The 26186-nt window shown below is 37.5% G+C and overlaps 2 protein-coding genes across 3 annotated transcripts in view; one reads left to right on the top strand and one right to left on the bottom strand.

The window, feature by feature from the left end:
* Positions 1–37: 37 nt before the first annotated feature.
* h1-0 (H1.0 linker histone) lies at positions 38–1815 on the bottom strand. The gene is made up of 2 exons (XM_084398229.1): positions 1249–1815; positions 38–1133 (listed from the first exon to the last, which is right to left on the bottom strand). Exon 2 carries the CDS (start codon positions 1123–1125, stop codon positions 526–528), a length of 600 nt encoding a protein of 199 aa, XP_084254355.1. The 5' UTR covers positions 1126–1133; positions 1249–1815; the 3' UTR covers positions 38–525.
* Positions 1816–3249: 1434 nt separating this feature from the next.
* The window catches only part of rhbdl1 (rhomboid, veinlet-like 1), a 28229-nt gene continuing 5292 nt past the window's right edge, over positions 3250–26186 (top strand). The window contains exons 1-7 of one of the 2 annotated variants that reach the window (XM_084399117.1): positions 3250–3424; positions 15307–15465; positions 19270–19494; positions 21137–21285; positions 22072–22184; positions 24941–25041; positions 25879–25939. In XM_084399117.1, coding sequence (XP_084255243.1) covers positions 15400–15465; positions 19270–19494; positions 21137–21285; positions 22072–22184; positions 24941–25041; positions 25879–25939 — 715 coding nt within the window. In that variant the 5' untranslated portion in view covers positions 3250–3424; positions 15307–15399. Of the gene's footprint in view, positions 3425–5944; positions 6610–15306; positions 15466–19269; positions 19495–21136; positions 21286–22071; positions 22185–24940; positions 25042–25878; positions 25940–26186 lie in introns of those variants that run through there. The other variant, XM_084399116.1, reaches the window with a different exon arrangement.

The raw sequence follows: 26186 nt of genomic DNA, 5'->3' as shown, positions 1-26186 counted from the left end.
GCTCGCACTCCATGAAAACACCAGACAAAACTACAGCTTTTCAAATGAGAGAAGTTTATTGATGCACAGTATGGACAGCAATGGAGCTAGATTACAACAGTCCACGTCACAAGTTGAATCTGTACATCGTCATCATATAAGTCACCGTTCTTCATACAAAGACATTTTTATTATTGTTCTTCACAGTCCTAGAATGACCTAAAATAAGAATATATCTTCTATCGACATATCTAATTGGCAAATTAATTAGTATGTCTCTGGATGAGGATGATAATAATAGTGTGCAACAGTTCAACTTAAAGAAGTTTTTTAAAAAAAAATTAAAAAATAAATAGTTAAGCCGTTTCGATGTCTCGGATCTTCTTTATAGAGTCACAATTGCGCACAAAAAAAGTTTCTGGAGAAACACGCTGTAAAAGTCCGCGCACAAAGACCTTAGAAAAATAACAATATACCAAAAAACATTTGCTTCAAAAAGTTTATTTACACCGATATCAGTCCGGTCGGTTGGAATTCACTTTAACGTTACTTCTTTTTCCCCGTTTTCCTGGTCGATGTTTTGGGTTTGGGTCTCGCCGTTTTCGCCTTCTTGGCTTTGCTCGCCTTGGCAGGTTTGGCCACCTTCGCCTTCTTCACAACTTTCTTGGCTTTGACAGGCGATTTCTTCTTCTCCGCCACCTTCTTCACTTTCTTCTCGGCTGCTTTCTTAGTTTTCGCTGGGGATTTGGCCACTTTCTTGGGCTTGGGGGCTTTCTTGGGCTTGGCAGCGGCTTTGGCTGGCTTCTTGACTTTCACGGCTGCTGGTTTGGGTTTCTCGGGCTTCTTGACGTCGTCAGCTTTGGCCAGTTTGAAGGATCCCGAAGCTCCGATGCCCTTGGTGTGGCGAAGGAGCCCGCCGGCCACCAGACGCTTCAGGGCGAGTTTGATCTGTGAGTCGGCGTTGTCTCCCACCTTGTAGTGGTTTTTGACGTACTTCTGGATGGACTGACGCGACGCGCCGCTGCGGCTCCGGTCGGCGGCGATGGCCGCTTTGATCATGTCAGAGTATTTGGGATGCGACGCCGATTTCTTGGAGCTTTTCGCCTTCTTGGGCCTGGATGCGGGGGTAGCTGCCGTCTCAGCCATGGTCGATCCTAGAGGATTTCAGATAAAACAAAAAAAAACACAACTGTCAAAAACTCTTTCACGAGAAAGTGAGAGGAAATTCTTGAGGAGCTGCTAAAAATTAGTGATAGCCGATTAAATTACCTCCGCGTCAAACGTTGGTCTTTGTTTAGTTTTGAATTAAAATATTTATTCAAATAAGCTACAAAAGAGTGCCGTTGAAAGTGTGTATATTATTCGCCGAAGTGCGCCTGTACTATATATGAAGCCTCCACGCGGACGTGATTGAGAACACCAACTGCCAGCAGCTGATCAAGCGGGCTTCCATGAAATCTGCGCGGGCTGGTTTGTGTTTCTTCCTCCTCGAACTGAGGCCGAATTCAGCCGGACTCGTTTGATACCGACCCTCCCAACGCCACGGTCTGAGAGGGGAGGCTTTGGGCTTCATGTGCGTGTGTCGTTTTAGCCTGAATTCATTGCGCCATGAACTTTTTTTCCCTGAAAATCAGCTCAAACCGGCGAGCGTGGTGATGGATTTTGCAGAATTCGCGTAAAAATAGCCCAAAACAACGAAACCGAGCCGGAAAACACCGAATGTATATGAAAGCCCCATCAACACACTGGAGGACAGGGTGGGTTTGATTCATATAAAACGTCGTTTTCGTTTTTAATAAGCTGAAGTAGTTGACGAACTAACACAGTCTGGCCACTGAGTCCGCGTGACGTTTCTCCGATTATTTATTGTTAAACCTTCTATAAATTAAATGTGCGCGAAATAAAGTGGCTCTCATATTGTGGGTCATATTCACACATTTTAAGGGGTGTCGGTGTAATGTATGAGCTATAGATATAAACGAGTAAAACGTTATAGTATATAAAGAAGCAGCTCCTATGCTGAGTGTTCTAGGAGAAGAGCTCGGATGTTAGGAAAGTTGCCAACGACCCAAAGACCAGCTTTACCGACCAGAACCCACCGGTACCATGGTCAGGTTGACCATATCGATCTGTGTATGCATTCCCGGTGGTTTGTGCGTTATGGATCCGATAAACATATTAAGACTGATCAAACTGGGCTGGATGCTTTAAACGCTCGCGCATTCTTTTGTTATCTCTCCGTTTGGCAGGGAAGCGCGTATCCCGTCGGTTTATTTTCCCTTATTTTCCCACTGTTCACTTATTAAGTCATCAATTTAGTTCAGGCTCTTATCGGGCTGATGCACAGTTATATTTCTATCGCTCCTGCTTGTTCTGTTATTCACATTTTCAGGCTGGATGGTGTTTCAGTCAGAACGCCATCTTGAATCTCTTCACTTCAGGGTTTTCTGTTCACATCTATTGTAAGCCCGCTTTACACAACTTTTAATTGGACTACTACATATTTGTAATTTAACTTAAGTTGATGAACCAGATTAATAGCCTTTCTATTTGAACTTTGTACTCAAGTTTGAGCGCGTGACGCTTTAACTCTTGCGCGCAGGCAGTTTTCTCTCACGAATAACATTCAAAATGGAACATTATTTCTTTTTTTTCTTTTTTATAATAATATTGATTATTAGTTTCTGCTAGACAGCCATGGACTCTTAAAGATATGGCTTCTTTTGTTACACTTGCACTGGATTATTGTAACAGAATTACATCATAGTAGCCTAGGTATTAAGCTCAGTGCACATGACGCACACCTGTGATCACTGTCACTGTCATTCCCGTGTGTGTGTGTGTGTGTGTTTGATACAAGCTTGTACGTACAGCTTCACATTGTGACATAGTGTAAGATGTCTGCAGGTGTCTAGTGCTAAAAACAGCACCTTCCCTCAGTCTGTGCACTCAACCCATGTCAATTAGATGAATATATCATATGTATATAAGATAGATAGACAGATAGATAGATAAATAGATAGATAGATAGATAGATAGACAGACAGACAGACAGATAGATAGATAGATAGATAGATAGATAGATAGATGCACATATCACATGTTGACATAATAACAGTAGGACTAGAAAAAAACTGCTCCTGGAAATATTTACATATATGCATTTTTCATTATTAGGCCTATATTTACTCTATTACTCTAATATTACTACAGTAATATTGCCATATTACTGTAATGGCAATAATAACCCAGTGTACTGACCACTGAATACTGTAGTTTCCTCCACACAATGTCAGAATTATTGTATTTTGCCATTTAATATGCTGCAATTAACATTTTTTAATTTTATTTCCTATCTAGGCAGATCTGTAGCAGATGAGCACTTACATCACTGCATGACATCAGACTATAAGGCAGTCGTCGCGTGAGCTACCTGTTAAATACGGTATGGCTTATATCTACATGACAAAAGTGCAATTTTCTATATACAAATGTTTTCTTTTAAAATGATATGGTTTTGTGCATTATATGTTATGGAATTGAACATAAAGCACAAAGTCATATCAATTCAGGTCTGTTAAAAGTTAGTTAACAGCAGGTAAAATACAGATTGAGAATAGGCATATGACACAAACAATAGTATATATAAGAACAGACTGAAGAAAGCAGTATTATAAAGGACTCAAAGATTTTTGTAATGCACTGGACCCGGATCATTTAATATCGTGAATTGATCAGGGGATATTGGGTTGAAGACTTTGATTTGATCAGCGTCATACTTATATGTCTTTAAAATGTCCAGAAAGAGAAATGTGTGCATGCAAGTGTGCAATAAAAGTCCTTTGTGTCCTATATGGTGTGTAGAGAATGACTTGTATAAGTTTGAGCAGGAGAGGGCAGCACTGCTCTGTTCTGCAGCGATTACTGTGTGTGTGTAAATGAGGCATATAGGATATTAAAAAATTATAATTTCCCTCTCTAATTGGCTCTAACAATATATTTTATTTAATTAGTTTGCTTACAAATCAACAAATAAAAAATATGCATATAAATAATCTAAATGTGGCAATTTTGCTGATGCACTTTGAATCCACACCTCATAGTCAGCGGGCTAATGTGATTACATGCAGGAAAAATATATTGATTAATACTTCCTCTGAAAAACAGATTTATGCTCATTGATCAAGGTCAGTACTGTCTGTCTTATATTACGCTACCAGAGTCGTGAAGGTCATGAAGTTCATAAACATGAGGCCAGTAATGGATTGATAGCACACGAGTATCATTAAGATTAAGAATGAATATTATAAGTCACAAATGGACTCTTTAGTTGATGAAGTGTCCGTCAGCGTCATTGATTCACAGTGACACCTGATGGAGACGCTGTAGATGTACCAGCCAGGTGTTACAGCAGTCTCAATCGACACCAGACATATTCATAAAGATGATCATGATCAGCGTATAATCAAAATTCGGGCTTATGTTCGTTCTAGAAGAGACCAGGAAATGGTGAACTCGCAAGATAGTGTTTTTGTTTCCATGTGAGCTGTCAGATCACCAACAATTAGAGCGTGTTGTCATAAACACTTCTGTATGAGAAGAACATCTCCACAGTCAGTTTAGCTCCAGGTTAAAATCTGTTGTGATGGTTAGTGGTGTTTGCTGAGACTGGCATCACGACATTGTTCATAATTAGGGTTAGAGATTTGAATAAACCCCTAACACTGAGTGATTTTGGTGTGTAGCTCGTCCCAAACCGTTTGTGCTACAGAAACCCATTCGGCAAAAAGTATCGTTTTTAACACTTCTTTTTTTAAGTATATAAACAGCATATTTTTTCAGTTTTTTTTATTTATTTTCCTATATATATATATATATATATATATATATATATATACACACAATATATATATATATATATATATATATATATATATATATATATATATATACACACAATATATATATACACACACACAATATATATATATATAATATATATATATATATGTTTCCTATATATATATCCACAAAATCGAGGAAATATATTTATGTAAATATATTTTAAAATCTATATTAGATATATATAGTATATTTTTATATTTTTTATAAATTACAATTATATTAAAATGGACAAAAAAATGAGGAAATATATTTATGTAAAAATAATTAAAAATCTATATTAGATATATATATATATATTTTTTGTATACTTTGATATAAATATTTGTAAAAAAAATGGATATATTTAAATAATTATATATTTTTTTGTTGTATGTCAAATCAAATCATTGTGAGCTTTAAAATCACCAACAATTAGAGCGTATTGTCATACAGTCTTGTGTCTAATAAGAAAATCTGCACAGCCTGTTTAGCCTCGGGTGAAAATCTGTTGAGATTTTTTTACAGGCTTAATGCAAAGATTTTTTTATTATTTTTAAAAAATTTTTACCAGTTTGGCTGCTTCCTAGTCTGAGTTGAGTCAATCTGAAACAAACTGTGTTAAAATCATGACCCAGATATCCAAGAAGAGCAGTATATTCACACGAGGGGTCAGTGCCACTGCTAGCCAGACCAGATCCTCATCATAATCATATGCAAACCTAATATATTTCTTTTTTAAATCCCACACTTTTGCACCACTGATGATAATAATCCTCTAAACGTTCCATAACATAAGGCTGCCATAAAAAAATCAACTAGATTACATGAATAACACGGATGCATTTTGGACTTTAGAGATTCATATTTGCATTTATTACCACAGTTAAACAGTCCTCAGAGATATTGTAATTAGTGTGTTTCAGTATATGTATGTCATCACCGGGATATTACAAGCGCAAGCTGTGACTGAACAGCATGTTTTAGGGTTTGTAGTATCTGCTGCGTGTGATAAATGTCTGATTTAGGAAACCTGAGTGCGCTTGCGCTGTGTGTGTGTGTATGTGTGTGTGTGTGTGTGTGTGCACTGCAGTGAATGTGTGTTTGTGTGTTTAGTCTCTCTTTAAGACTCCTGCAGGGTAGATGGAGAGCTGCAGCTCTTTGGACACGCCCCCCTGGCCTCTGATTGGCCGCAGACCGCCGCCTCCTTCCCCTCCTTCATTGGTATTCAGGTAGTACAGTCTTTGTGGAGGACAGAGGAGAGAGAGGGCGAGAGAGGGAGAGATTTACATAGGTAAAGGCGACACGAGCACAACGAGACGGGCGAGCGGAGAGGGACGGAAGGGTAGAGTAGAGGAAGGAAAGGGACAGAAAGTGCATTGACTGCAAGCTGAAGGTGATTTTTTTTTTTTTTTTTGCTGGATGGAAGCGGGTGCAAAAGTGTCACAAAGATCTATGGGTTCTGGATGCTGACTGGGACTTTGGATTTTAACCCGTCTGGGATCAACCAAAGCCGGACCAAACCTCACTGGAGGGAATCCTGCAGATACACCACTGGCCCTCGCTAGAGTGTGTGCAAGGGGTCTCTGTCCCCGTTGGGGAGGCGTGCCGCACAGACGGACGAACGTGTGTGTGTGTGGACGTGTCTCTGTGTGTGAAATCCCCCTATGTCCTTCTTTTTGTGGCTGTGTGTGCACCAGGGCCCAGTATATGGATAGAAGCTCTCTGTTTCAGCTCATACAAGAGCAGGTAAGCAGCAGCAGGTTGCTATGGTTACTGCATCCTCCCGTGCGTCGATGTGCATGTGTGTGCATGTGTTTCTAGGCCGATATGGAGCGAGACGGACAGTTGGAATGAATGAGTACAGGAGTGTGTGTGTGTGACTGAGAGAGGTCCTCATGTTCAGTCAGTGGCTGTTACTCTGGTAGTAGTACACTAGACACCAACACTGCTACTGAAGATGCTCGACACTCGCTTGGTTCTGTGTACTGATATGTGGAAATTACACTTACATGCATGCTATTTATGTCTGTGAAAGAAGTCTCTTAAGCTCACCAAAGCTGCATTCATTTGATCAAAAATACTGCTAAAATAACCTTTTTTTTTTTATATATATAGTGTAAAATGTAATTTATTTCTGTGATCAAAGCTGAATTTTCAGCATCATTTTTCCATTCTTCAGTGTCACATGATCCTTCAGAAATCATTCTAAGATTATACATGTCATTACTGTTACTTTTGAGCAATTTAATGCATCCTTGCTGAATAAAAGTATTATATTTCAGTATGATATATGTTCCTATATAATTTTTCAAAGCAGCAACTGGCAGATATTAAATCCAAGGATGTGGCGATGCAGCTTTTTGGGTGTGTGTGTTTTTTTTGGTGACTTGAAATTTCAGATCAGATTAATCCGGTTCAGTTCACTTAGGTCAGTTTGACTCGTTAGCACTTTTAACAGTATAGATTGCTCAACTCAATTCCGTTTAGATCAGTTCAATTAAACATCATTATGTCTTTTCACAATATTGATTGTTAAATTCAGCCCATTTCAGTTACCGGTAAATTCTTCACACACTTCATTTTCTCCATTGGGAAATTGATTTTTTTATTTTATTTTCCTTTAAAAGCAGCCCTACTGTGAGCCACAAGGTTGTTCAAATCAAATTTATTTCTGTTGAAGCCGTCAGCCCCCATCGTTTCAACTTAGTGTGAAAATAATCATGTTTAACAGCAGAATTCATGGTGGAAAAACTACATTACCCATGATGCTGTACAGAAAATTCCACCAATCAGAGTCGAAACAAGCAACACGCCTCAAAAAGTCCCTATACTCTCAAAATACTGATTTACATCGTTGCTGATTGGCTTATAACGCTTTAATGAAGACTTATGGGAGAAGTGAATGGAAAAAATACTTTCCGAACCAACGCCGCTGAGAAAGTGGCCGGGCACTGAACTCTATTGGTCATTTTAATGTTGATATTGATATTTCAGTTCAGTTTCATCGATGCTTTTAATAACACAGATTGTCTCTGAGTAGCCGTGCGCTCACAAACGTCCAGTCCATCCACATTCCTTCAGTGAAAGGAGGGAAACTCTCAGAAACACTCAAAAGAAGTCGCCATTGATCAGAAAAGAGCAGAGCACTTCAAGAGATTTAGTGTAAGCAGCAGACACCAAGAAATATGAAAATATGTTTAGGCATGAAATGACAAGATACCACATTCTGTTACCACCTGGCAGGTTACAATCAGTTTGTGTGCAAAAACATGACTTATTTATCCCGTCAGGAACAGAAGAAATACAGTGAGGTCAGTCACACTGTACAGTGCTTCAGGAAGAGCTCTGACGAACAGTCCTCCAGAGTTTGCTGTAAGAGCTGTTAATGTTCAGATGGGCTGGATAAGTGCTTCTTCTCACTGAGTTTTCTTGGCGAAACTAACATTTGAAAGCTCTTCCCAAGTCCTGGCAGCACAATTTTGCACTCAAAATTCGTCAGGATTCGGACAACAGCTTGTTTGAATACATATGCATGAGTATATGCTAATTGGTTTAGTTTTAGGAGCAAAAGCAGCTCCTCTGACAGAAATGTAAGGCTTTAAGGTGTGTGAATAAAGGTCTCGCTCTCTGGTCTTGGTTTATGTCTGCTTTGCATTGATAATTCATCCGCAGTGATATCAGTTCTGTGCTCTTTACTGATTATTTCCCTTAAATAATACATAATATAATACAACACACACACGTATGTAAATATTGATATACTGTATATATATATATATATATATAAATTGCAATTAATCAATTTGACAGCACTAATATATTTATTAATTGTTATTAATCACATCTAACATAACGGTTTGTAAATATATAATATACAGTGTGTGTGTGTGTGTGTGTGTGTGTGTGTGTGTATGTACAGTGTGTATGTACACACACATACTGTATATATATATATATATATACACTATTTACAATCTTGTTAGATGTGATTAATCGCATTTGACAGCACTACTATATATAAAATTAAATTATATAAATATCAGTATTTATATACTTCATCTTTTATATAATATTAATTATTTAATAACTATTTAAAAAATATATACTAATAACCAGATTCTATCTATCTATCTATCTATCTATCTATCTATCTATCTATCTATCTATCTATACAGTTAGTTTAATATAGAATAATTGAATAAAGTTAGTTTAGAGAATGTATGAATGATGCATAATAATAATATGCATCATTCATACATTCTCCAAATTACTTAATAATGATTATAATAATCCGAATATTTTTTTTTAATTCATTAACCCGCCAAACAATGTAGCAGCTCAAAATATTTTAGAGTGTAACTAATGTGTGATGTTGGTATTGTTGCACATACTTACCGAGTTAGTGTTTTGAACACTCCCCTTATTATAAGTATTAATCTAAGGTGTGTAAAATCATTCTCAACACAGTGCCAACGCCCGGCAACCATCTAGGAACCCTTGTGGCCACTTCATATATCCACTGCTGCTTTCTGAATAATCAGTCATATAATAAGTGTGTTTTCTCATAAAACTTAGAAGAGCTTGTACATGAATTGTAAATGCACACTGTATTTCTAAAGCAATAATTTGAGGATGCTGGAAGTTATATCAGGCAATATCAGAGTGTGTGTGTGCGTGTGTGAATGTGTGTGTGTTTGATTTTGTTGTCTAATCTATGCTGATGCTGTGAGATTAGGTTGATTGATGGATAGGAAAGGCAATCATTCAGTCGGAGGGGCAGAATTGATCTTTGCCTTCAGGGGACGAGGGACACACAGTCATCAGTTCAGTGTGTGTGTGTGTGTGTGTTTGTGTTGGTATTGTGTGGGTGTGTTTCATATGTTTTCACATGTGCCGTGCTTCTGATTTTGTGTGTACAGTAAGTGTGTTCTCAGACGGATACGATGCCTGACTGTTTTGTTGTGTTGTGTGGGTGTGTGTGTGTTCGTGTACATATGGTGTGAGTGTGTTGCAGCCACTGTGTGTGTGTTTGTGTAAAGGCAAGATGCTTAACCTTTCAGTTTATTATGATTTTTTTTATTTTCTGCTGCAGGAAGCAGTGCTGAGCTCAGACTATTTCTGGCTCGAATGCACACGCACACAGTTCACACACACATACACACACACACTCAACGCAATGTGTGATAAACTGAATTAATGGAAGACAGCTCTAAATGACTGAGTTACACAGTGTCTTCTCTCACCGACTGGAGTTTAGTGAGTGGTGCTTGTGAAGGTAAGCATCGCAATTGCTTTAGTTACTAACCTTAAGTTTCCCTATAGAGAAAATGAATTATGAGTTATTACTTCTGGAGCCCGACTGTATAACTGCAGATGATGTTGTCATGTGACCGACGACTGTGGTCTGTCCTATACTGTGGATCCTATAATGTTCATATTCTACATATTTGCTAACACTATTGTTTTGTTCACTTTTACGCATTCATTTTCATATTAAAAATGATAAAATCATTAGCTGAAATCTGAAAAGCAGATAGATGAGTATTTTTAGCAGCTGCATAGCAACACCCTGGCAACCACTCACAACACTGTAGCATCGTGACAGGAACTTTTGCACAGTTGACATTTTGCTCAGAAGGTGTAAAAATCTGATTGTTTGCGAGTGTGTGAGTGAGTGAGTGAGTGAGTGAGAGAGTGTTTGTGAGTGAGTCAGTGTGTATGTATGTGTGTGTGTGAGAGAGTGAGTGAGTGAGAGAGAGTGTTTGTGAGTGAGTGAGTGTGTGTGTGTGTGTGTGTGTGTGTGTGTGTGTGTGTGTGTGTGTGTGTGTGTGTGTGTGTGTGTGTGTGTGTGTGTGTGTGTGAGAAAGTGAGTGAGTGATAGAGTATGTGTGAGTGAGTCAGTGTGTGTGTGTGTGTGTGTGTGTGTGTGTGTGTGTGTGTGTGTGTGTGTGTGTGTGTGTGTGTGAGTGAGTGAGTGTGTATGTGTGTGTACCGGTATGTGAGAGTGAGAGAATGAGAGAGTGTGAGTGTGTGTGTGTGTGTGTGAGTGAGTGAGTGAGTAAGAGTGATTGATCGAGTGTGTGTGTATAAGTAAGTTTGTGATTGTTGTGTGTGTGTGTGTGTGTGTGTGTGAGAGTGTGTGATATTGTGAGTGAGTGAGTGAGTGAGTGTGTGAGTGTGTGTGTGTGTGTGTGTGTGTGTGTGTGTGTGTGTGTGTGTGTGTGTGTGTGTGTGTGTGTGTGTGTGTGTGTGTGTGTGTGTGTGAGAGTGTGAGTGAGTGAGTGAGTGAGTGAGTGAGTGAGTGTGTGATATTCTGAGTGGGTGAGTGAGTGAGTGAGTGAGTGAGTGAGTGTGTGTGTGTGTGTGTGTGTGATATTGTGAGTGAGTGAGTGAGTGTGTGATATTGTGAGTGAGTGAGTGTGTGTGTGTGTGTGAGTGTGTGTGTATGTGTGTGTGTGTGTGTGTGTGTGTGTGTGTGTGTGAGAGTGAGTGAGTGAGTGAGTGAGTGAGTGAGTGAGTGAGTGTGTGTGTGTGTGTGTGTGTGTGTGTGTGTGTGTGTGTGTGTGTGTGTGTGTGTGTGTGTGTGTGTGTGTGATATTGTGAGTGAGTGAGTGAGTGAGTGAGTGTGTGTGTGTGTGTGTGTGTGTGTGTGTGTGTGATATTGTGAGTGAGTGTGTGATATTGTGAGTGAGTGAGTGAGTGAGTGAGTGAGTGAGTGTGTGATATTGTGAGTGAGTGAGTGAGTGAGTGAGTGTGTGTGTGTGTGTGTGTGTGTGTGTGTGATATTGTGAGTGAGTGAGTGAGTGAGTGTGTGATATTCTGAGTGAGTGAGTGAGTGAGTGAGTGAGTGAGTGTGATATTGTGAGTGTGTGTGTGTGTGTGTGTAAGCAGTATTTTCTTTGGCACCAGCTGTTCGGAGAGAAAGAGGGCAGTTGATAGTTGGATTGCCGCACCATATTTAGCATTATATTAGCATAAAACAGCAGCGGCTCGTCCTCTAAGACTCTTCCTCTATGACCAGATGAAATGATGGAAGAAAAGAACTTGAATTGACCTCCTGGTTCTCAGATGTTTCTCCTGAGAAAAACACCCCAGTAAAGTGTCTCCTCTAAAGTTTCAAAATGAGATCTCAATATATCTAATTTCCAGATCAAACGATCTAAATTGCTAATAGATTTCTATTTCAAAATACACAAACCATGGTATTCATGGTGGTACCGCCCCGGTGCTGTTTTGTAAGGGTTACAGTGTAAAACTAAGATCATTTGTGATGAGAAAGCTGACATATTTTACTACTAACACCATATCATTGCTCAGATGTTTCTGCGCTCAGCCATATGGTGTGTATTATCGGAAACCATGGCAACAGTAAGGCTCTTTTTAGCACATTTAGCCGAACGACAGGCTTTGTTCTCGCTCATGTAATCAATGACCAGGCCATCAGATGCACTGAGCTCAGCGCCGTGACCCCGGACGCTGGCCTGATGTTTTGGCACAGCTGTAATAATAAACAGATGTTGTTCACACACACTTTAGTGATTACTGTGTTCAGATATCATGGTATTTACATGCTAGAGCTGTGGTTGTAACGTGGTGTGTTGTGACGCTTGTTTATTGGTGATTGGTGTACATGATCATGTGGTGTGAGGTGACAGAACTAGATCAGTCGCTGGCGGTGTACACACACACACACACACACACACACACTGTCAGTCTTTCTCATGGTGACATTGGTAATTTGTAACCATGGTGACACGGCAGCGGCTCTATGTGCTGAATCGCCTCGCTAAATGATTCTTTCACTTCCATCCTTCTCTCCACATGTGTCTGCTGCTCTCATCCCTCCATCCTTCATCCTCCACTCATTAAACAGACCCCTCACATTCTCTCTTCCTCTTTCTCCTGTCTGTGTCTACATCATTACAGCCAAGCAGATCACTTATTAGTTTGCATGTCTGTCTTTCTTTCTTTCTTTCTTTCTTTCTTTCTTTCTTTCTTTCTTTCTTTCTTTCTTTTTCTGTTCCTTCTCTTCCCTTCCTTTCTTTCTTCCTTCCTTCTTTTCTCTCTCTCTCTCTCTCCTTCTTTCTTTCTTTCTTTCTTTCTCTCCTTCTTTCTCTCACTCTCTTCATTCCTTCCCTTCCCCTTCCTTCCTTCCCTTCCTTCCTTTCATTTCCTTCTTACTTTCCATCCCTTTTTTTCCTTATTCTTTTCTTATTTTCATTCGTTAATTTCTACGTTTCCTTCCTTTCTATCTTTCTATCCATTTCTTCCTTCCTTTTTCATTTCTTCCTTCCGTCTGTTGTTTCTTCCCTTTACTTTAATTTCCCCTCATTTACATTCTTTTTCTTTTCTTTCTTACTCCTTTCACTACCTTTCATTCTTTCCTTACTTTATTCCCTCCTTTCCTTATTTCCCTCTATCCTTACTTTTTTCTTTCTTTTAATATCCACAAATTTTCCCTTCTTTTCTTTCATTCTTTCCATCCATCAGTCCGTCCTTCCACCCTTTTCTTCCTTCCCTTTCCTTTCATTTACTCATTTCCCACATTTCATTCTTTCTTACTTTCATTCCTTATTTCCTTTTCCTTATCTTTTCTTTATTTTTTCCTGATTTTCCTACCTTTCTTTCCTTCTTTTCTTACTTCCATCATTCCTTCCATCCATTTGTCTGTCCATCCGTCCTTCCGCCCTTTTCTTCCATCCCTTTCCTTTAATTTACTCACATTTTCCTTTCTTTCTTTCTTTCTTTCTTTCTTTCTTTCTTTCTTTCTTTCTTTCTTTCTTTCTTTCTTTCTTTCTTTCTTTCTTTCTTTCTTTCTTCATTCTCTTCCTTACTTCCACCCTCCCTCCCTTCCCTTTATTTCCTTTTCCCTCCCCTTCCTTCCTTTCTTTCATTTCCTTCTTCCTTTCCATCCATTTTTTCCTTATTCGTTTCTTATTTTCATTCGTTCATTTCTCCCATCCATCTGTCAGTTCTTCCTTTCCTTCTTTCCATAATTTTCTCCCTTCTTTCTTTTATTTCCCCTCATTAAAATGTATTTCCTTTCCTCCCTTTTCCGTCCTTTCTATCTTTCTATCCATTTCTTCCTTCCGTCTGTTGTTTCTTCCCTTTACTTTAATTTCCCCTCATTTACATTATTTTTCTTTTCTTTCTTACTCCTTTCACTACCTTTCATTCTTTCCTTACTTTATTCCCTCCTTTCCTTTTTTCCCTCTATCCTTACTTTTTTCTTTCTTTTAATGTCCACAAATTTTCCTTCTTTTCTTTCTTTCATTCTTTCCATCCATCAGTCCGTCCTTCCACCCTTTTCTTCCTTCCCTTTCCTTTCATTTACTCATTTCCCACATTTCATTCTTTCTTACTTTCATTCCTTATTTCCTTTTCCTTATCTTTTCTTTATTTTTTTCCTGATTTTCCTACCTTTCTTTCCTGATTTTCTTACTTCCATCATTCCTTACATCCATTTGTCTGTCCATCCGTCCTTCTGCCCTTTTCTTCCATCCCTTTCCTTTAATTTACTCACATTTTCCTTTCTTTCTTTCTTTCTTTCTTTCTTTCTTTCTTTCTTTCTTCCTTCCTTCCTTCCTTCCTTCCTTCCTTCCTTCCTTCCTTCCTTCCTTCCTTCCTTCCTTCCTTCCTTCCTTCCTTCCTTCCTTCCATCCCTTACATAATTTTCCTCCATTGCTTTCCTTTAATTTCCTAGTCTCCTTCCTTTCTCTTCCTACCGTGTTCCCTTTCTTCCTCCCCTTCCTTTTCCTCTTTTACCACATCTTTTACCCCATCTTTTACCCATCTGTCTTCTGAAATTTAAACATAGCATACAGCAGTAATTCAGAGTAAACTCAGACAGCATAAATAGCCGTGTTTGTGTTCTCCTGGGTTGTCTTTCCTGCTTGGATCTGTTGGGGAAAAGCTTCAGGCTGATAGTTACACACACACACACACTCACACGGTAATGGTTACAGAATCTTCGACTGTGTGTGTTTGTGTGTGTAGCTGACAGATGAATTGTGCAGAATGACTTCGTTTGAGTCACAACCGCAGTTGCTCGAACTAACCGTGTGTGTATCCATGTTAAAGAGGTCATATCATGGAAAACAGGATTTTCTCTTTTTCTTGCTCAAACAAGTATGATGCACTATAAAGACATCTTGCTGTTATTCTGTTGCAGAGCGTTCTGTATGTTTATCCATCACAGATTCACCCATGTACTGCAAAAAGATTTCATTGCTCACCCACTGGGAGTCATTCCAGTTATGCCTTAGCGTAATGTTGAATCATACTGTTACATTCTGATCACATGGTTTTTGTATAACAAATATACAAGCAAATGCAAAGCACATGGAGCATTTTACGTTTATTTTGTGCATGTTAGTCCTGAATGTTTATGTGTGTGCGTATAAACTAATCATGTGCTGCTTCTCTCTTTCTGTTGGTGTTCAGCTGGACCCAGAGCAGACTGGTTTCATAGCAGTGGAAAACTTCACCAGTCTAGCTGAGCACCATGAGTTACAGCTGGACCCCAGTAAACTGGAGATGCTGCTGGCGCTGGTACAGAGCAACGAACACGGACACGTCTGCTACCAGGAGCTCATAGAACTGGTGAGACGCACACATGCAACTTCCAGGATTTTTGGATATGTCTGCTGAGAAACACAGTTGTGTTACTGTGTGCATTATAAGCATGCACTGCGGATATGGACTGCACTCACTTTGAGTCATGCAAGAGTCACACGTAAACTCCACAAATGTTCTGCTTTGTTTTCTGAGCTTCAGTACCATATAAAATAAAAACGTTTTAAAATATTTGTTTTATGTTTTTGAAAGAAGTCTCTTATGCTCACCAAGGCTGCATTTAGTTAATCAGTAATACTACATTAAAAACAGTATAATTGTGAAATATTATTATGATTTAAAATAACGGTTTTCTATTGAATATGTTTTATACTGTAATTTTCAGCATCATTACTCCAGTCTTCAGTGTCACATGATCCTTCAGAAATCATTCTAATATGATTAAGAAACATTTGTTTTTATTATTATCAATGTTGAAAACAGTTGTGCTGCTTCAGATTTTAGTGGAAACAGTGATACATTTTTTCAGGATTCTTTGATGAATAGAAAGTTCAATGAACAGCATTTATTTAAAATTGAAATATTTTGTAACATTATAAATGTCTTTACTCTTGATTTTGAATTTATTCATCAATTTAATGCATCCTTGTGTGAAAAAATTACCAATACATTTTTTTTAAATCTTACTGATCCCAAAACTTTGAACGGTAATATATATATATATATACTCACCTAAAGGATTGTTAGGAACACTTGTTCAATTTCTCATTAATGCAATTATCTAATCAACCAATCACATGGCAGTTGCTTCAATGCATTTAGGGGTGTGGTCCTGGTCAAGACAATCTCCTGAACTCCAAACTGAATGTCAGAATGGGAAAGAAAGGTGATTTAAGCAATTTTGAGCGTGGCATGGTTGTTGGTGCCAGACGGGCCGGTCTGAGTATTTCAAAATCTGCTCAGTTACTGGGATTTTCACGCACAACCATTTCTAGGGTTTACAAAGAATGGTGTGAAAAGGGAAAAACATCCAGTATGCGGCAGTCCTGTGGGCGAAAATGCCTTGTTGATGCTAGAGGTCAGAGGAGAATGGGCCGACTGATTCAAGCTGATAGAAGAGCAACTTTGACTGAAATAACCACTCGTTACAACCGAGGTATGCAGCAAAGCATTTGTGAAGCCACAACACGCACAACCTTGAGGCGGATGGGCTACAACAGCAGAAGACCCCACCGGGTACCACTCATCTCCTCTACAAATAGGAAAAAGAGGCTACAATTTGCACGAGCTCACCAAAATTGGACAGTTGAAGACTGGAAAAATGTTGCCTGGTCTGATGAGTCTCGATTTCTGTTGAGACATTCAGATGGTAGAGTCAGAATTTGGCGTAAACAGAATGAGAACATGGATCCATCATGCCTTGTTACCACTGTGCAGGCTGGTGGTGGTGGTGTAATGGTGTGGGGGATGTTTTCTTGGCACACTTTAGGCCCCTTAGTGCCAATTGGGCATCGTTTAAATGCCACGGCCTACCTGAGCATTGTTTCTGACCATGTCCATCCCTTTATGACCACCATGTACCCATCCTCTGATGGCTACTTCCAGCAGGATAATGCTCCATGTCACAAAGCTCGAATCATTTCAAATTGGTTTCTTGAACATGACAATGAGTTCATTGTACTAAAATGGCCCCCACAGTCACCAGATCTCAACCCAATAGAGCGTCTTTGGGATGTGGTGGAACGGGAGCTTCGTGCCCTGGATGTGCATCCCACAAATCTCCATCAACTGCAAGATGCTATCCTATCAATATGGGCCAACATTTCTAAAGAATGCATTTAGCACCTTGTTGAATCAATGCCACGTAGAATTAAGGCAGTTCTGAAGGCGAAAGGGGGTCAAACACAGTATTAGTATGGTGTTCCTAATAATCCTTTAGGTGAGTGTATGTGTATACTGTTTTATTTTATTTATTTTATTTTATTTTACTCTGAGACTAAAGTTTGATCAATGTTGTGTATTGGAAGTCATTTAACTAGTGATCGAATTAGCACTTAAGTATCGATTTAGCTAGTTTAGTGCTAGTTTAGAAACACATTTGCGCATACATGCACATTGCAGAGTGTTTGTGTTTATGTGAGCTCATGCAACCATAAAGATTCTCTGATGCACAAATATCGAGTGTGATATTTGATTGTCATGTTATTTCTATGAGACCGTGAGCAGATGAATGCCGTTTGCGTGTGTGTGTGTGTGTTCATGAATGAAAAGCTCTTCTCACAGTCAGTAATAGACTGCAGGTCTCAGCTCTGTAATTGCTGAACCTCCACGTGCTTCCTTTACAAACCCAACCGTGTTCCTCTCAGGACCTTGTTCACTCCCTCACTTTTGATACGAGGGGGCGTAAGTGTTTTCACTCTGGCACAGACAGTTGAATCAATTTTGCCGCAGGCTCTTTTAATACACACATTCACACTAACACACACACACACACACACACACATGACTGCGGTGCTCTGTGTTGACAGTTTTGGTGATCTAGCTAGACTCGTTCAGAAATATGATACGAAGATGCATGGCACTCTTCTGTTGCTGGAATTCCAGACATACGTTGATTTAAAACCATGTTCTACAGGAAGAGAGACTGAGACTGAGCCGGAGAGAAAGCAATGAATTTAAAAGGATTTGGGTGAAGTGTAAATCTGGGGCATGAGGGAGATGAAGGAAACAGGGAAAAGAAAGAAGAGAGTGTGAGAAATCCTGCATACATGGAATAATCTGTAAGAACGTCACAGTATTAAACTGGTCATGTCTGTGTGTGTGTGTGTGTGTGTGTGTGTGTGTGTGTGTGTGTGTGTGTGTGTGGCTGTTGTGAGGTCTGTTAAAGTGTCTATATATATTATATATCACAAGGAAATACACTGAATTTTATAATTGGAAAATTCATATATTAAAATTCTCAATTTAATTGATTAACTGCAAGCTATCATATTATATGTGGTGAAAAATTATATATTTTAAAAGAAAGTACATATATATTTATTGGTCAAATAATGTTTTAGGTATTAAAAAGTGTAAATACATTTTTTAACAATTAAATATTAAAATGTGGCTATTGTGAGGTCTGTTTAAGAGTGTATACTATATACACAATCACACATAAATACACTGTAAAAAATGTTAATGTAAAAATTCTATATGTTATTGATTAACCCAGCCGTAAGCCATCATATCATACATGGTGAAAAAGTATTTATTTTAAAAGACAATACAAGAAATAATCAAATAGATATAATTTTTTTTTTATATAATTATATATTAAAATATATAAATAAATTTAATTAATAACAAATATTGTATAAAATGACATTATTTAATGCATGTTTTTTATTTATACCTTTTAATACCTTATACTTAATGTAGGGTGCATTACCAGAAGTCCTTGAAAGATTCATCAAGTTTGTTTACATTTTAATAAAAAAAAAAAAAAAAGCTTTGTTGTTAGTTATGCCTATTAGGGTATTTTATACACTTGGTTATTTAGTTAAAGCATTTTTTTAAGTGCCATGTGTTTCCCTGATGGAGGCTTGTGTTAGTTGGTATAACACTGTGCACATCTGTGTGTCATTTTTGCCCACGGTTGCTGGAAAGGACACTTTGATAAGTTGTCTACTGTTGATGCATTTGAGGTTTTTATGTTAACATTCTCATTTAATGATTTAATGAAGTGTGTAAGATACAGTACAGTCGCCACGAAATGTTATAACAGATGTACATAGGTTAAGCAAGCCATTCTGCATAAATTACAGCACTTCGCTCTGTCTCCCTCAGCTGAACAGCAAGCGCTCCAGTAGTTTTCGCAGAGCCATTGCAAATGGGCGTCGCACACTGCAGCGAGAGATCCTATTGGATGAGACGGGGCTGGGCGTGTACAAGCGCTTCGTGCGCTATGTGGCCTACGAGATTCTGCCATGTGAGACGGACCGCCGGTGGTACTTCCATCAGAACAGAATCTGCCCCCCTCCTGTGTTCATGGCCATCATTACCATAGTACAGGTACACTCACTGAACTCTTAAGGCTCTTTCTACTTCAGGTTGCATTATAGGTTCATCAGATCAGCTCATTTGTTTCTTCGTTCTTTAATACACCATTCTGTAGGTTTTCTAAAGAACCAGAGGTGACGTAGTTACATGTTACTACATGTACTTATAGTAATAACAGTAAATTATGCATATACAACTAACCCTAACCTTAACTCTATAGTAAGTACATGTAATATTACTCAGTACTTATTTGTGTAAATACAATGTAACTACGTCACCTTATAATAAAGTGTAACCAAACTTTCTTAGAAAAAGTTTAAAAGGTTGGGTAACACTTTATTTTACAGTGTCCTTGTTACATGTACTTACAATAGTATTAACAGTTAATTATGCATAATTACATGCAACTAACCCTCAACCAAACCCTAATCCTACCCTAACTCTATAGTAAATACATGTACTTAATTAATATTACTCAGTACTTAAATATATAATTGCTCTGTAACAATGACACCGTAAAATAAAGTGTAACCACCTTTTTTTTTTTACCCTACAGTATCATATTCGAAACTAATTTCTAAATTATCAACATGATCAAAACTTTTCTGAAAAGCCTGTTACTCAATCATGCCTTCTGTCATCTGATTGATAGTTCACACTTTTTTAAGCAAATAAAAGGCATCATTTTAAAAACGTCCCCCTTCAGGTTATGGTATACATGTCTTTTTTTACCGTGAAATCTTTACTGATTTTAAAAGTAAACATAATAGCTTTAATATCTTTGTATTATTTCAAGATGAACACTTACTGGCCTGAAGCAACTTAGGTTTACTTGATTATCCATACATCTTTCTTTTTTTTAATCATAATAAATGATAAGATGTATCAAATATGATCTATCAGGCTTTTTAGGAATGTTTATTTGTTCATCTCTCAATCATAATTGTATTGCATTGTGTTATACACTCTAAAAAATGCTGGGTTGTTTTAACCCAATGTTGGGTCAAATATGGACTAACACAACGTTGGGTTAAAAAATGCAGTTTAAAAATGGACAAATTGCATTTTGGACAAAATCAAAAATGGACAAAAATGCAATTAAAAAATTGACAAATTGCATTGGTTACATTAAAAATGTAACCCAACGGCTGGGTTTGTCCATTTTTAAATTGCATTTTCAACCCAACGTTGGGTTAGTCCATATTTGACCCAACATTGGGTTAAAACAACCCAGCATTGTATAAGAGTGTATGTTTTAACCCCCCCCTCCCCTCCACTACAGAGCTTTGATCATAAAACTAAGCATGTAAATATAATCTCATATGCATTTTATACAAGTAGTCTGATTCAATCATTGATTTACATTACAAGCGATCAGAATTTCATCTTACTTTTTGGCAATACAAATAACAACTGCACTAAACTGCATATTTTAAATAAAACAAAGGTGTTTTTCCTCGAGTGTGATCTCCATATTCTCCTATATCATACTTTAAGAGCCATAAAAGCCCTGATGTACTGTATCAAATATGATACTCAACTTCATAGAACACATGCAAACATTTTAAAGATTTATATTGTCTAAATGCTCAATAAATGTCATTATTCACGGGGTCAAGACTGTTGAACGTGTGTGTGTGTTTGTGTGTTCCAGATCATAGTGTTCATGTGTTACGGTGTGATGCTCAATAAATGGGTGTTGCAAACCTACCAGCCGGATTTCATGAAGAGCCCGCTGGTGTATCACCCCGGACACCGCGCGCAGATCTGGAGGTTCTTCAGCTACATGTTCATGCATGTTGGGTAAGTAGACGGATGAACAAACTCCGTTTAGATCTCCGTTTATAGATGAGTATCAGCTGTATTATGCAACTGGAAACTGTTCCTTGGATAAACTGTTTATCCATGTTTAGAATCTGTTTATTTGAGTTTTACAAGCTTTACATTTCAACATGAACTTCATGTTTCTGGTCTTATTGTGCACTTTATTTTAAGGAAAACAGTGTGTCTTTGTCATCTTTTATCAAAACGTTCCACCTCTGAAATGATTTGACTTATCAACTGATGTCATGAAAACCATTTTTCAACCCATCTCCTCCAATCATGTCATATTGAGATACTTTTTTACCATGCAATGAATTCCTAATGGATTAAATTAGGTCCCGCGGCTCCCGCCCACATTATTCGCTAAGAATATCTTTTTTTTTAACTGAGAAATACAAAAGTAAAATGGGCTGTGAGTGTGAACCCTATTTCACATTCATGTTTACTTTAAATGCACCACATGCGGTTTGCGTTAATGCAAGAAACATATTGTAGAGCTTAACATATGTTTGTAAAGCAAAGAAATTTCATCACAAATCTCTAATTCTAATGAAGAAAAATGACACTGTTGAAGTAGATGTGAAGTGCTCTTCTGATCAATCCTGTCAGGTATTCCAGGGGAACTTAGAAAGGTTGAGTGCTTAAAAGATGAGAGACAAAAGTTGACTTTGTTCTGAGGCTGATGAGAGTCTCATGTGTTCCTCAGTCTGTGTTTAGCCGTCCAGAACAGCTGATGTCTCTCGTTCTGGATGTGTTTGTGTGCAGGTTAGAGCAGTTGGGCTTCAACGCTCTTCTCCAGCTGATGATTGGAGTTCCTCTGGAGATGGTTCATGGGATCCTGAGGATCAGTCTGCTGTATATGGCAGGAGTCGTCGCTGGTGAGTTAGTGTGCATGTGTGTGTGTGTGTGTGTGTGTGTGTGTCCGCATAATTCTTGCTGTCCTTGCACTGTGACAAGTTCACCAGGAGAATGTGCTCATATTTATGATGGACATGTCACCAGTGGGCAATGACCTAATCAATAATCTGTGAATTATTTACGCACACACACACACACACACACACACACACACACACACACACACACACACACACACACACACACACACACGTCCTATAGAGTTTTAATCCAACCCTAATTAAACACACCCAAACCAATTAATTAAAGGTCTTCAGGGCAAGTGTGTATGATTAGGCTTACATATACACACACACTAAATAAAATCCTATTAAATTAAAATGTATTTTTATTAACTTTATTTTTTTATATAAAATAAATTAAAATAAAGCAATAATATATATAGTATTGACCTTGTAAATTCTATAAATAGAATAAAAACGTTTTTTTTTTTAAATATTAAAAAACTATTACATATTTTATTAAATATTAAAATATTAATTTAATTAAATAAAATTCTGATTCAATTAAAATAAATTTGTAATGAAATGATTTATTTATTATTAAATAAATTTTTATTTATTGTAAATAATTTTCTTTTTTTTTCTTAAAATTTATTTTATTAAAAAATAATGTGTGTGTGTGTGTGTGATATACAGGTGAAACTCAAAAAATTTGAATATCATGCAAAAGTTCATTTATTTCAGTATTTCAACTTAAAAGGTGAAACTAATATATTATATAGACTCATTACATGCAAAGTGAGATATTTCAAGCCTTTATTTGTTATAATTTTGATGATTATTGCTTACAGCAATACATTTCTGAGATTTTGAATTTGGGGTTTTCATAAGCTGTAAGCCATAATCATCAAAATTATAACAAATAAAGGCTTGAAATATCTCACTTTGCATGTAATGAGTCTATATAATATATTAGTTTCACCTTTTAAGTTGAATTACTGGAATAAATGAACTTTTGCACGAAATTCACATTTTTCGAGTTTCACCTGTAGGAGATTTACAAGTCATATAAAGTGCTGTTTAATTTGGTTCCTGGACCGTGTTCTGCAGAGTTCAGAGCCTAATCAAACAGTTGTGTGTAATTAAGTAATCCTGAAGACCTTGATTAGCTGGTTCAGGTCTGTTTAATTAGAGTCAGAGCAAAACCCTGAAGGACGTGACCCTCCAGTCCAGGAACAGACTCGAATAGCCGTGATATAGAATAATACAGCTTAACTATAGCAAATGAGATGAACACTAATATGATGACATTAAATACAAACTTGTGTCATATCATATTTACTCAAAAATCATTTATACAAATGCCAAATCATCACTACCTACAATACACACGTGTTGTTTTGACATACTGTACGAGCAAGTGTTCATGTTGAGGACACAGAAAGCCAGATGGAAATTAAAGGAAGGAGAAAATAGAGTATGCAAGAACAGATAAGAGAAAATGAGGAGAGTCATAGTGTGTGAGAAAGAGATGAAAAGACAAGGAAAATGTGAGGATTTGAGTGAGAGGAAAGAGTTTCAAGAAAACGAAACGGAAAAAAGAGAAGGATGATGAAGATGGTGGTAGAGGTATAGTGCTGAGCGCAGCAGAGCTCAGTGTGTAGACGATCTGACACACACACACACACACACACACACAGGAATTGCCAATATTCAATTATCGCACCCGTTTTGCATGCATGTTCGCTTTCCAATGAGGTTTTAGTTTACAGCGCAGAATTAGCTTTATTGGGTGTGTTTTATGCAGCTGTGGGTTTGAATGTTCTGTATTAAATTAGGTGGACTCTTTTCACTTGGGCTAGTAAGAAACCACCTAGAACACCATAGCAACCACCCACAACACCTTAGCAACCACATCGCAATGTACTAAAAGCAACACCCTAGCATCATGGCGGTAGGTTTGAACATTATGCTTTAGTGTTTAGTCTGCAGCAGAGCAGCTCTGTATCCTATAATTACATGACAACTATTAATTACCTTTATTACATTCATTAAATGGGTCAACAACAGTGATGCCAGGAATGCAGGTCAGTAGGGGTTTTTATATATAAAAAATGTATTATATATATTAAATGTATTAAATTAAATTAAATTATTTATTTTATTACATTTTATTTGACAAATTTTGGCATGTCATTTTAATGTATTAAGTTTGATGTGTATATATATGTAATTTAAAATGATTTGTATTAAATTAAAATAAATACATTTATTAAATTAAATAAAAAGTAAATGTATTGAATTAAATAATTTTATCACATTTTACAATATTAAAAAAATATTAAATTGATAAAATTCTAATTTAGTTTTTTTTAACATTATTTTAAAGACAGTAAGACACTCTCTATTAAATTTCAAATAATCCAGAAAAATAGGTGTGCGTCACTAGTGTACAGGAGGGACCCCCTCATGTCATTATGAGCCAATTATATAAATTAAATTTGCCTATCAGGAGACATTTTACTTGATAAAAGCCGCATGAAAGCAACAAACAGACTTTGTAATGTCGCACACAAAGGTACATTTACACAGAATCACAGGAAACAATGTATCACATACTGGAATTTCAAATGTATCGATTCACATGATGTCATAACTCTGCATGAATTCACTGTTGGTGGTCTTGGTGGGGGGATTTGCAAGACAGAATATAATGCATACTCCCACTGTTTGTCATTAGCGAAGACTAAACCTGTGCCGGTGTGTTTCCTCAGGTTCACTGACGGTGTCCATCACAGACATGCGCGCTCCAGTGGTCGGCGGGTCCGGCGGGGTCTATGCTCTCTGCTCGGCACATCTCGCCAACGTTGTCATGGTAACCCAAACTAACTGCTGCCATGGCGACTTGTGTCAGAATGAATGAAAAGGAGGAATCAGGCAGAGGAATAGAGAAACGCAGAGGGATAAATCTGTCCGGATGCTTTATATTGCGGCTTCCCCAAAGATCAAAGAGTCTGTAATCACTCGCACATACAAACAGGCCTGCGAGAGTCCTAAAGTCTCTTCAGCGTCTGTGTGTGCTGACGGATGGCTCTGAACGTCCTCTTATGGGGATATAAGTGCCTTTTCATTTGTGTGTGGGGAATTTGAGGACGATTTAGAAGCTTTACAGCTCAAATAACACGTTTTTGTGCATGAGACTTAATACAAGCACAAATTCAGCATGAAATCAAAATGGACTTTTACATGTTTCTGGTCTTATTGAAAACAATTCATCAGTGCATGCATGTGTAGCCAAATAGCTACTTAGTCATTTTGACGTACAGCTTTATCATTGAACATTATGTTTTAATAGAAAATATCATATTATGAAAGTAAAAATGGATTGCATTGGCAATCAGTGGTATTTTAGTATTATTTTTAGAAAAGAAATTCTATTTAGCTTTATTTTATTTCAGGTTTAGTACTTCAACTTAAATGCAATTTATTTCATTTAGTTTTACCATTTTTGTTTGAATTTTTTGTTTTAATATTTGTATATCTTTTTTTTTTCAATTACCGAAATATTTCTTTTAATATTTTTAGTGATTGCAATTTACAGTAGCTTCACATTTTTGCTTTTAAAAACGAATTGGCATACAGTACATCATGCGTCATGACGACTTCAAGGTTTTTCGTAACGCCTTTTAACACGTATGTGTTTGTGTTTCAGAACTGGGCCGGTATGAAGTGTCCATACAAGTTGCTGCGGATGATTCTTGCACTTGTTTGCAGTGAGTAATTTTAGTTCTCTAAATTTGTGCTAAATAAGCAACATCTGAGAGGAACAGACTGAACACAAACACTTGTTTTGTTCTATTTATGAGTTGCCTTTCAGTTGTAAAGCTTGTTTTGGGATGGACTCTTTATTGCATACTGCACACTACACAGCATTCATCACAGTATATACTATTACTGCTTACAATTTGGAAGACTAACATATTGCATGCTATGAAGTAAATACTTAAATAAAAAATAGGC

The sequence above is a fragment of the Rutilus rutilus genome, assembly GCF_951802725.1.
Source record: "Rutilus rutilus genome assembly, chromosome: 24".
NCBI lineage: Eukaryota > Metazoa > Chordata > Actinopteri > Cypriniformes > Leuciscidae > Rutilus > Rutilus rutilus.
The sequence above is the reverse complement of the archived record's forward strand: the minus strand, read 5'-3'. Positions and strand labels throughout refer to the sequence as shown.

Excerpts from the sequence above, each read along its gene's own strand:
- h1-0 (XM_084398229.1), bottom strand. The coding sequence starts at position 1,125 with ATGGCTGAGACGGCAGCTACCCCCGCATCCAGGCCCAAGAAGGCGAAA.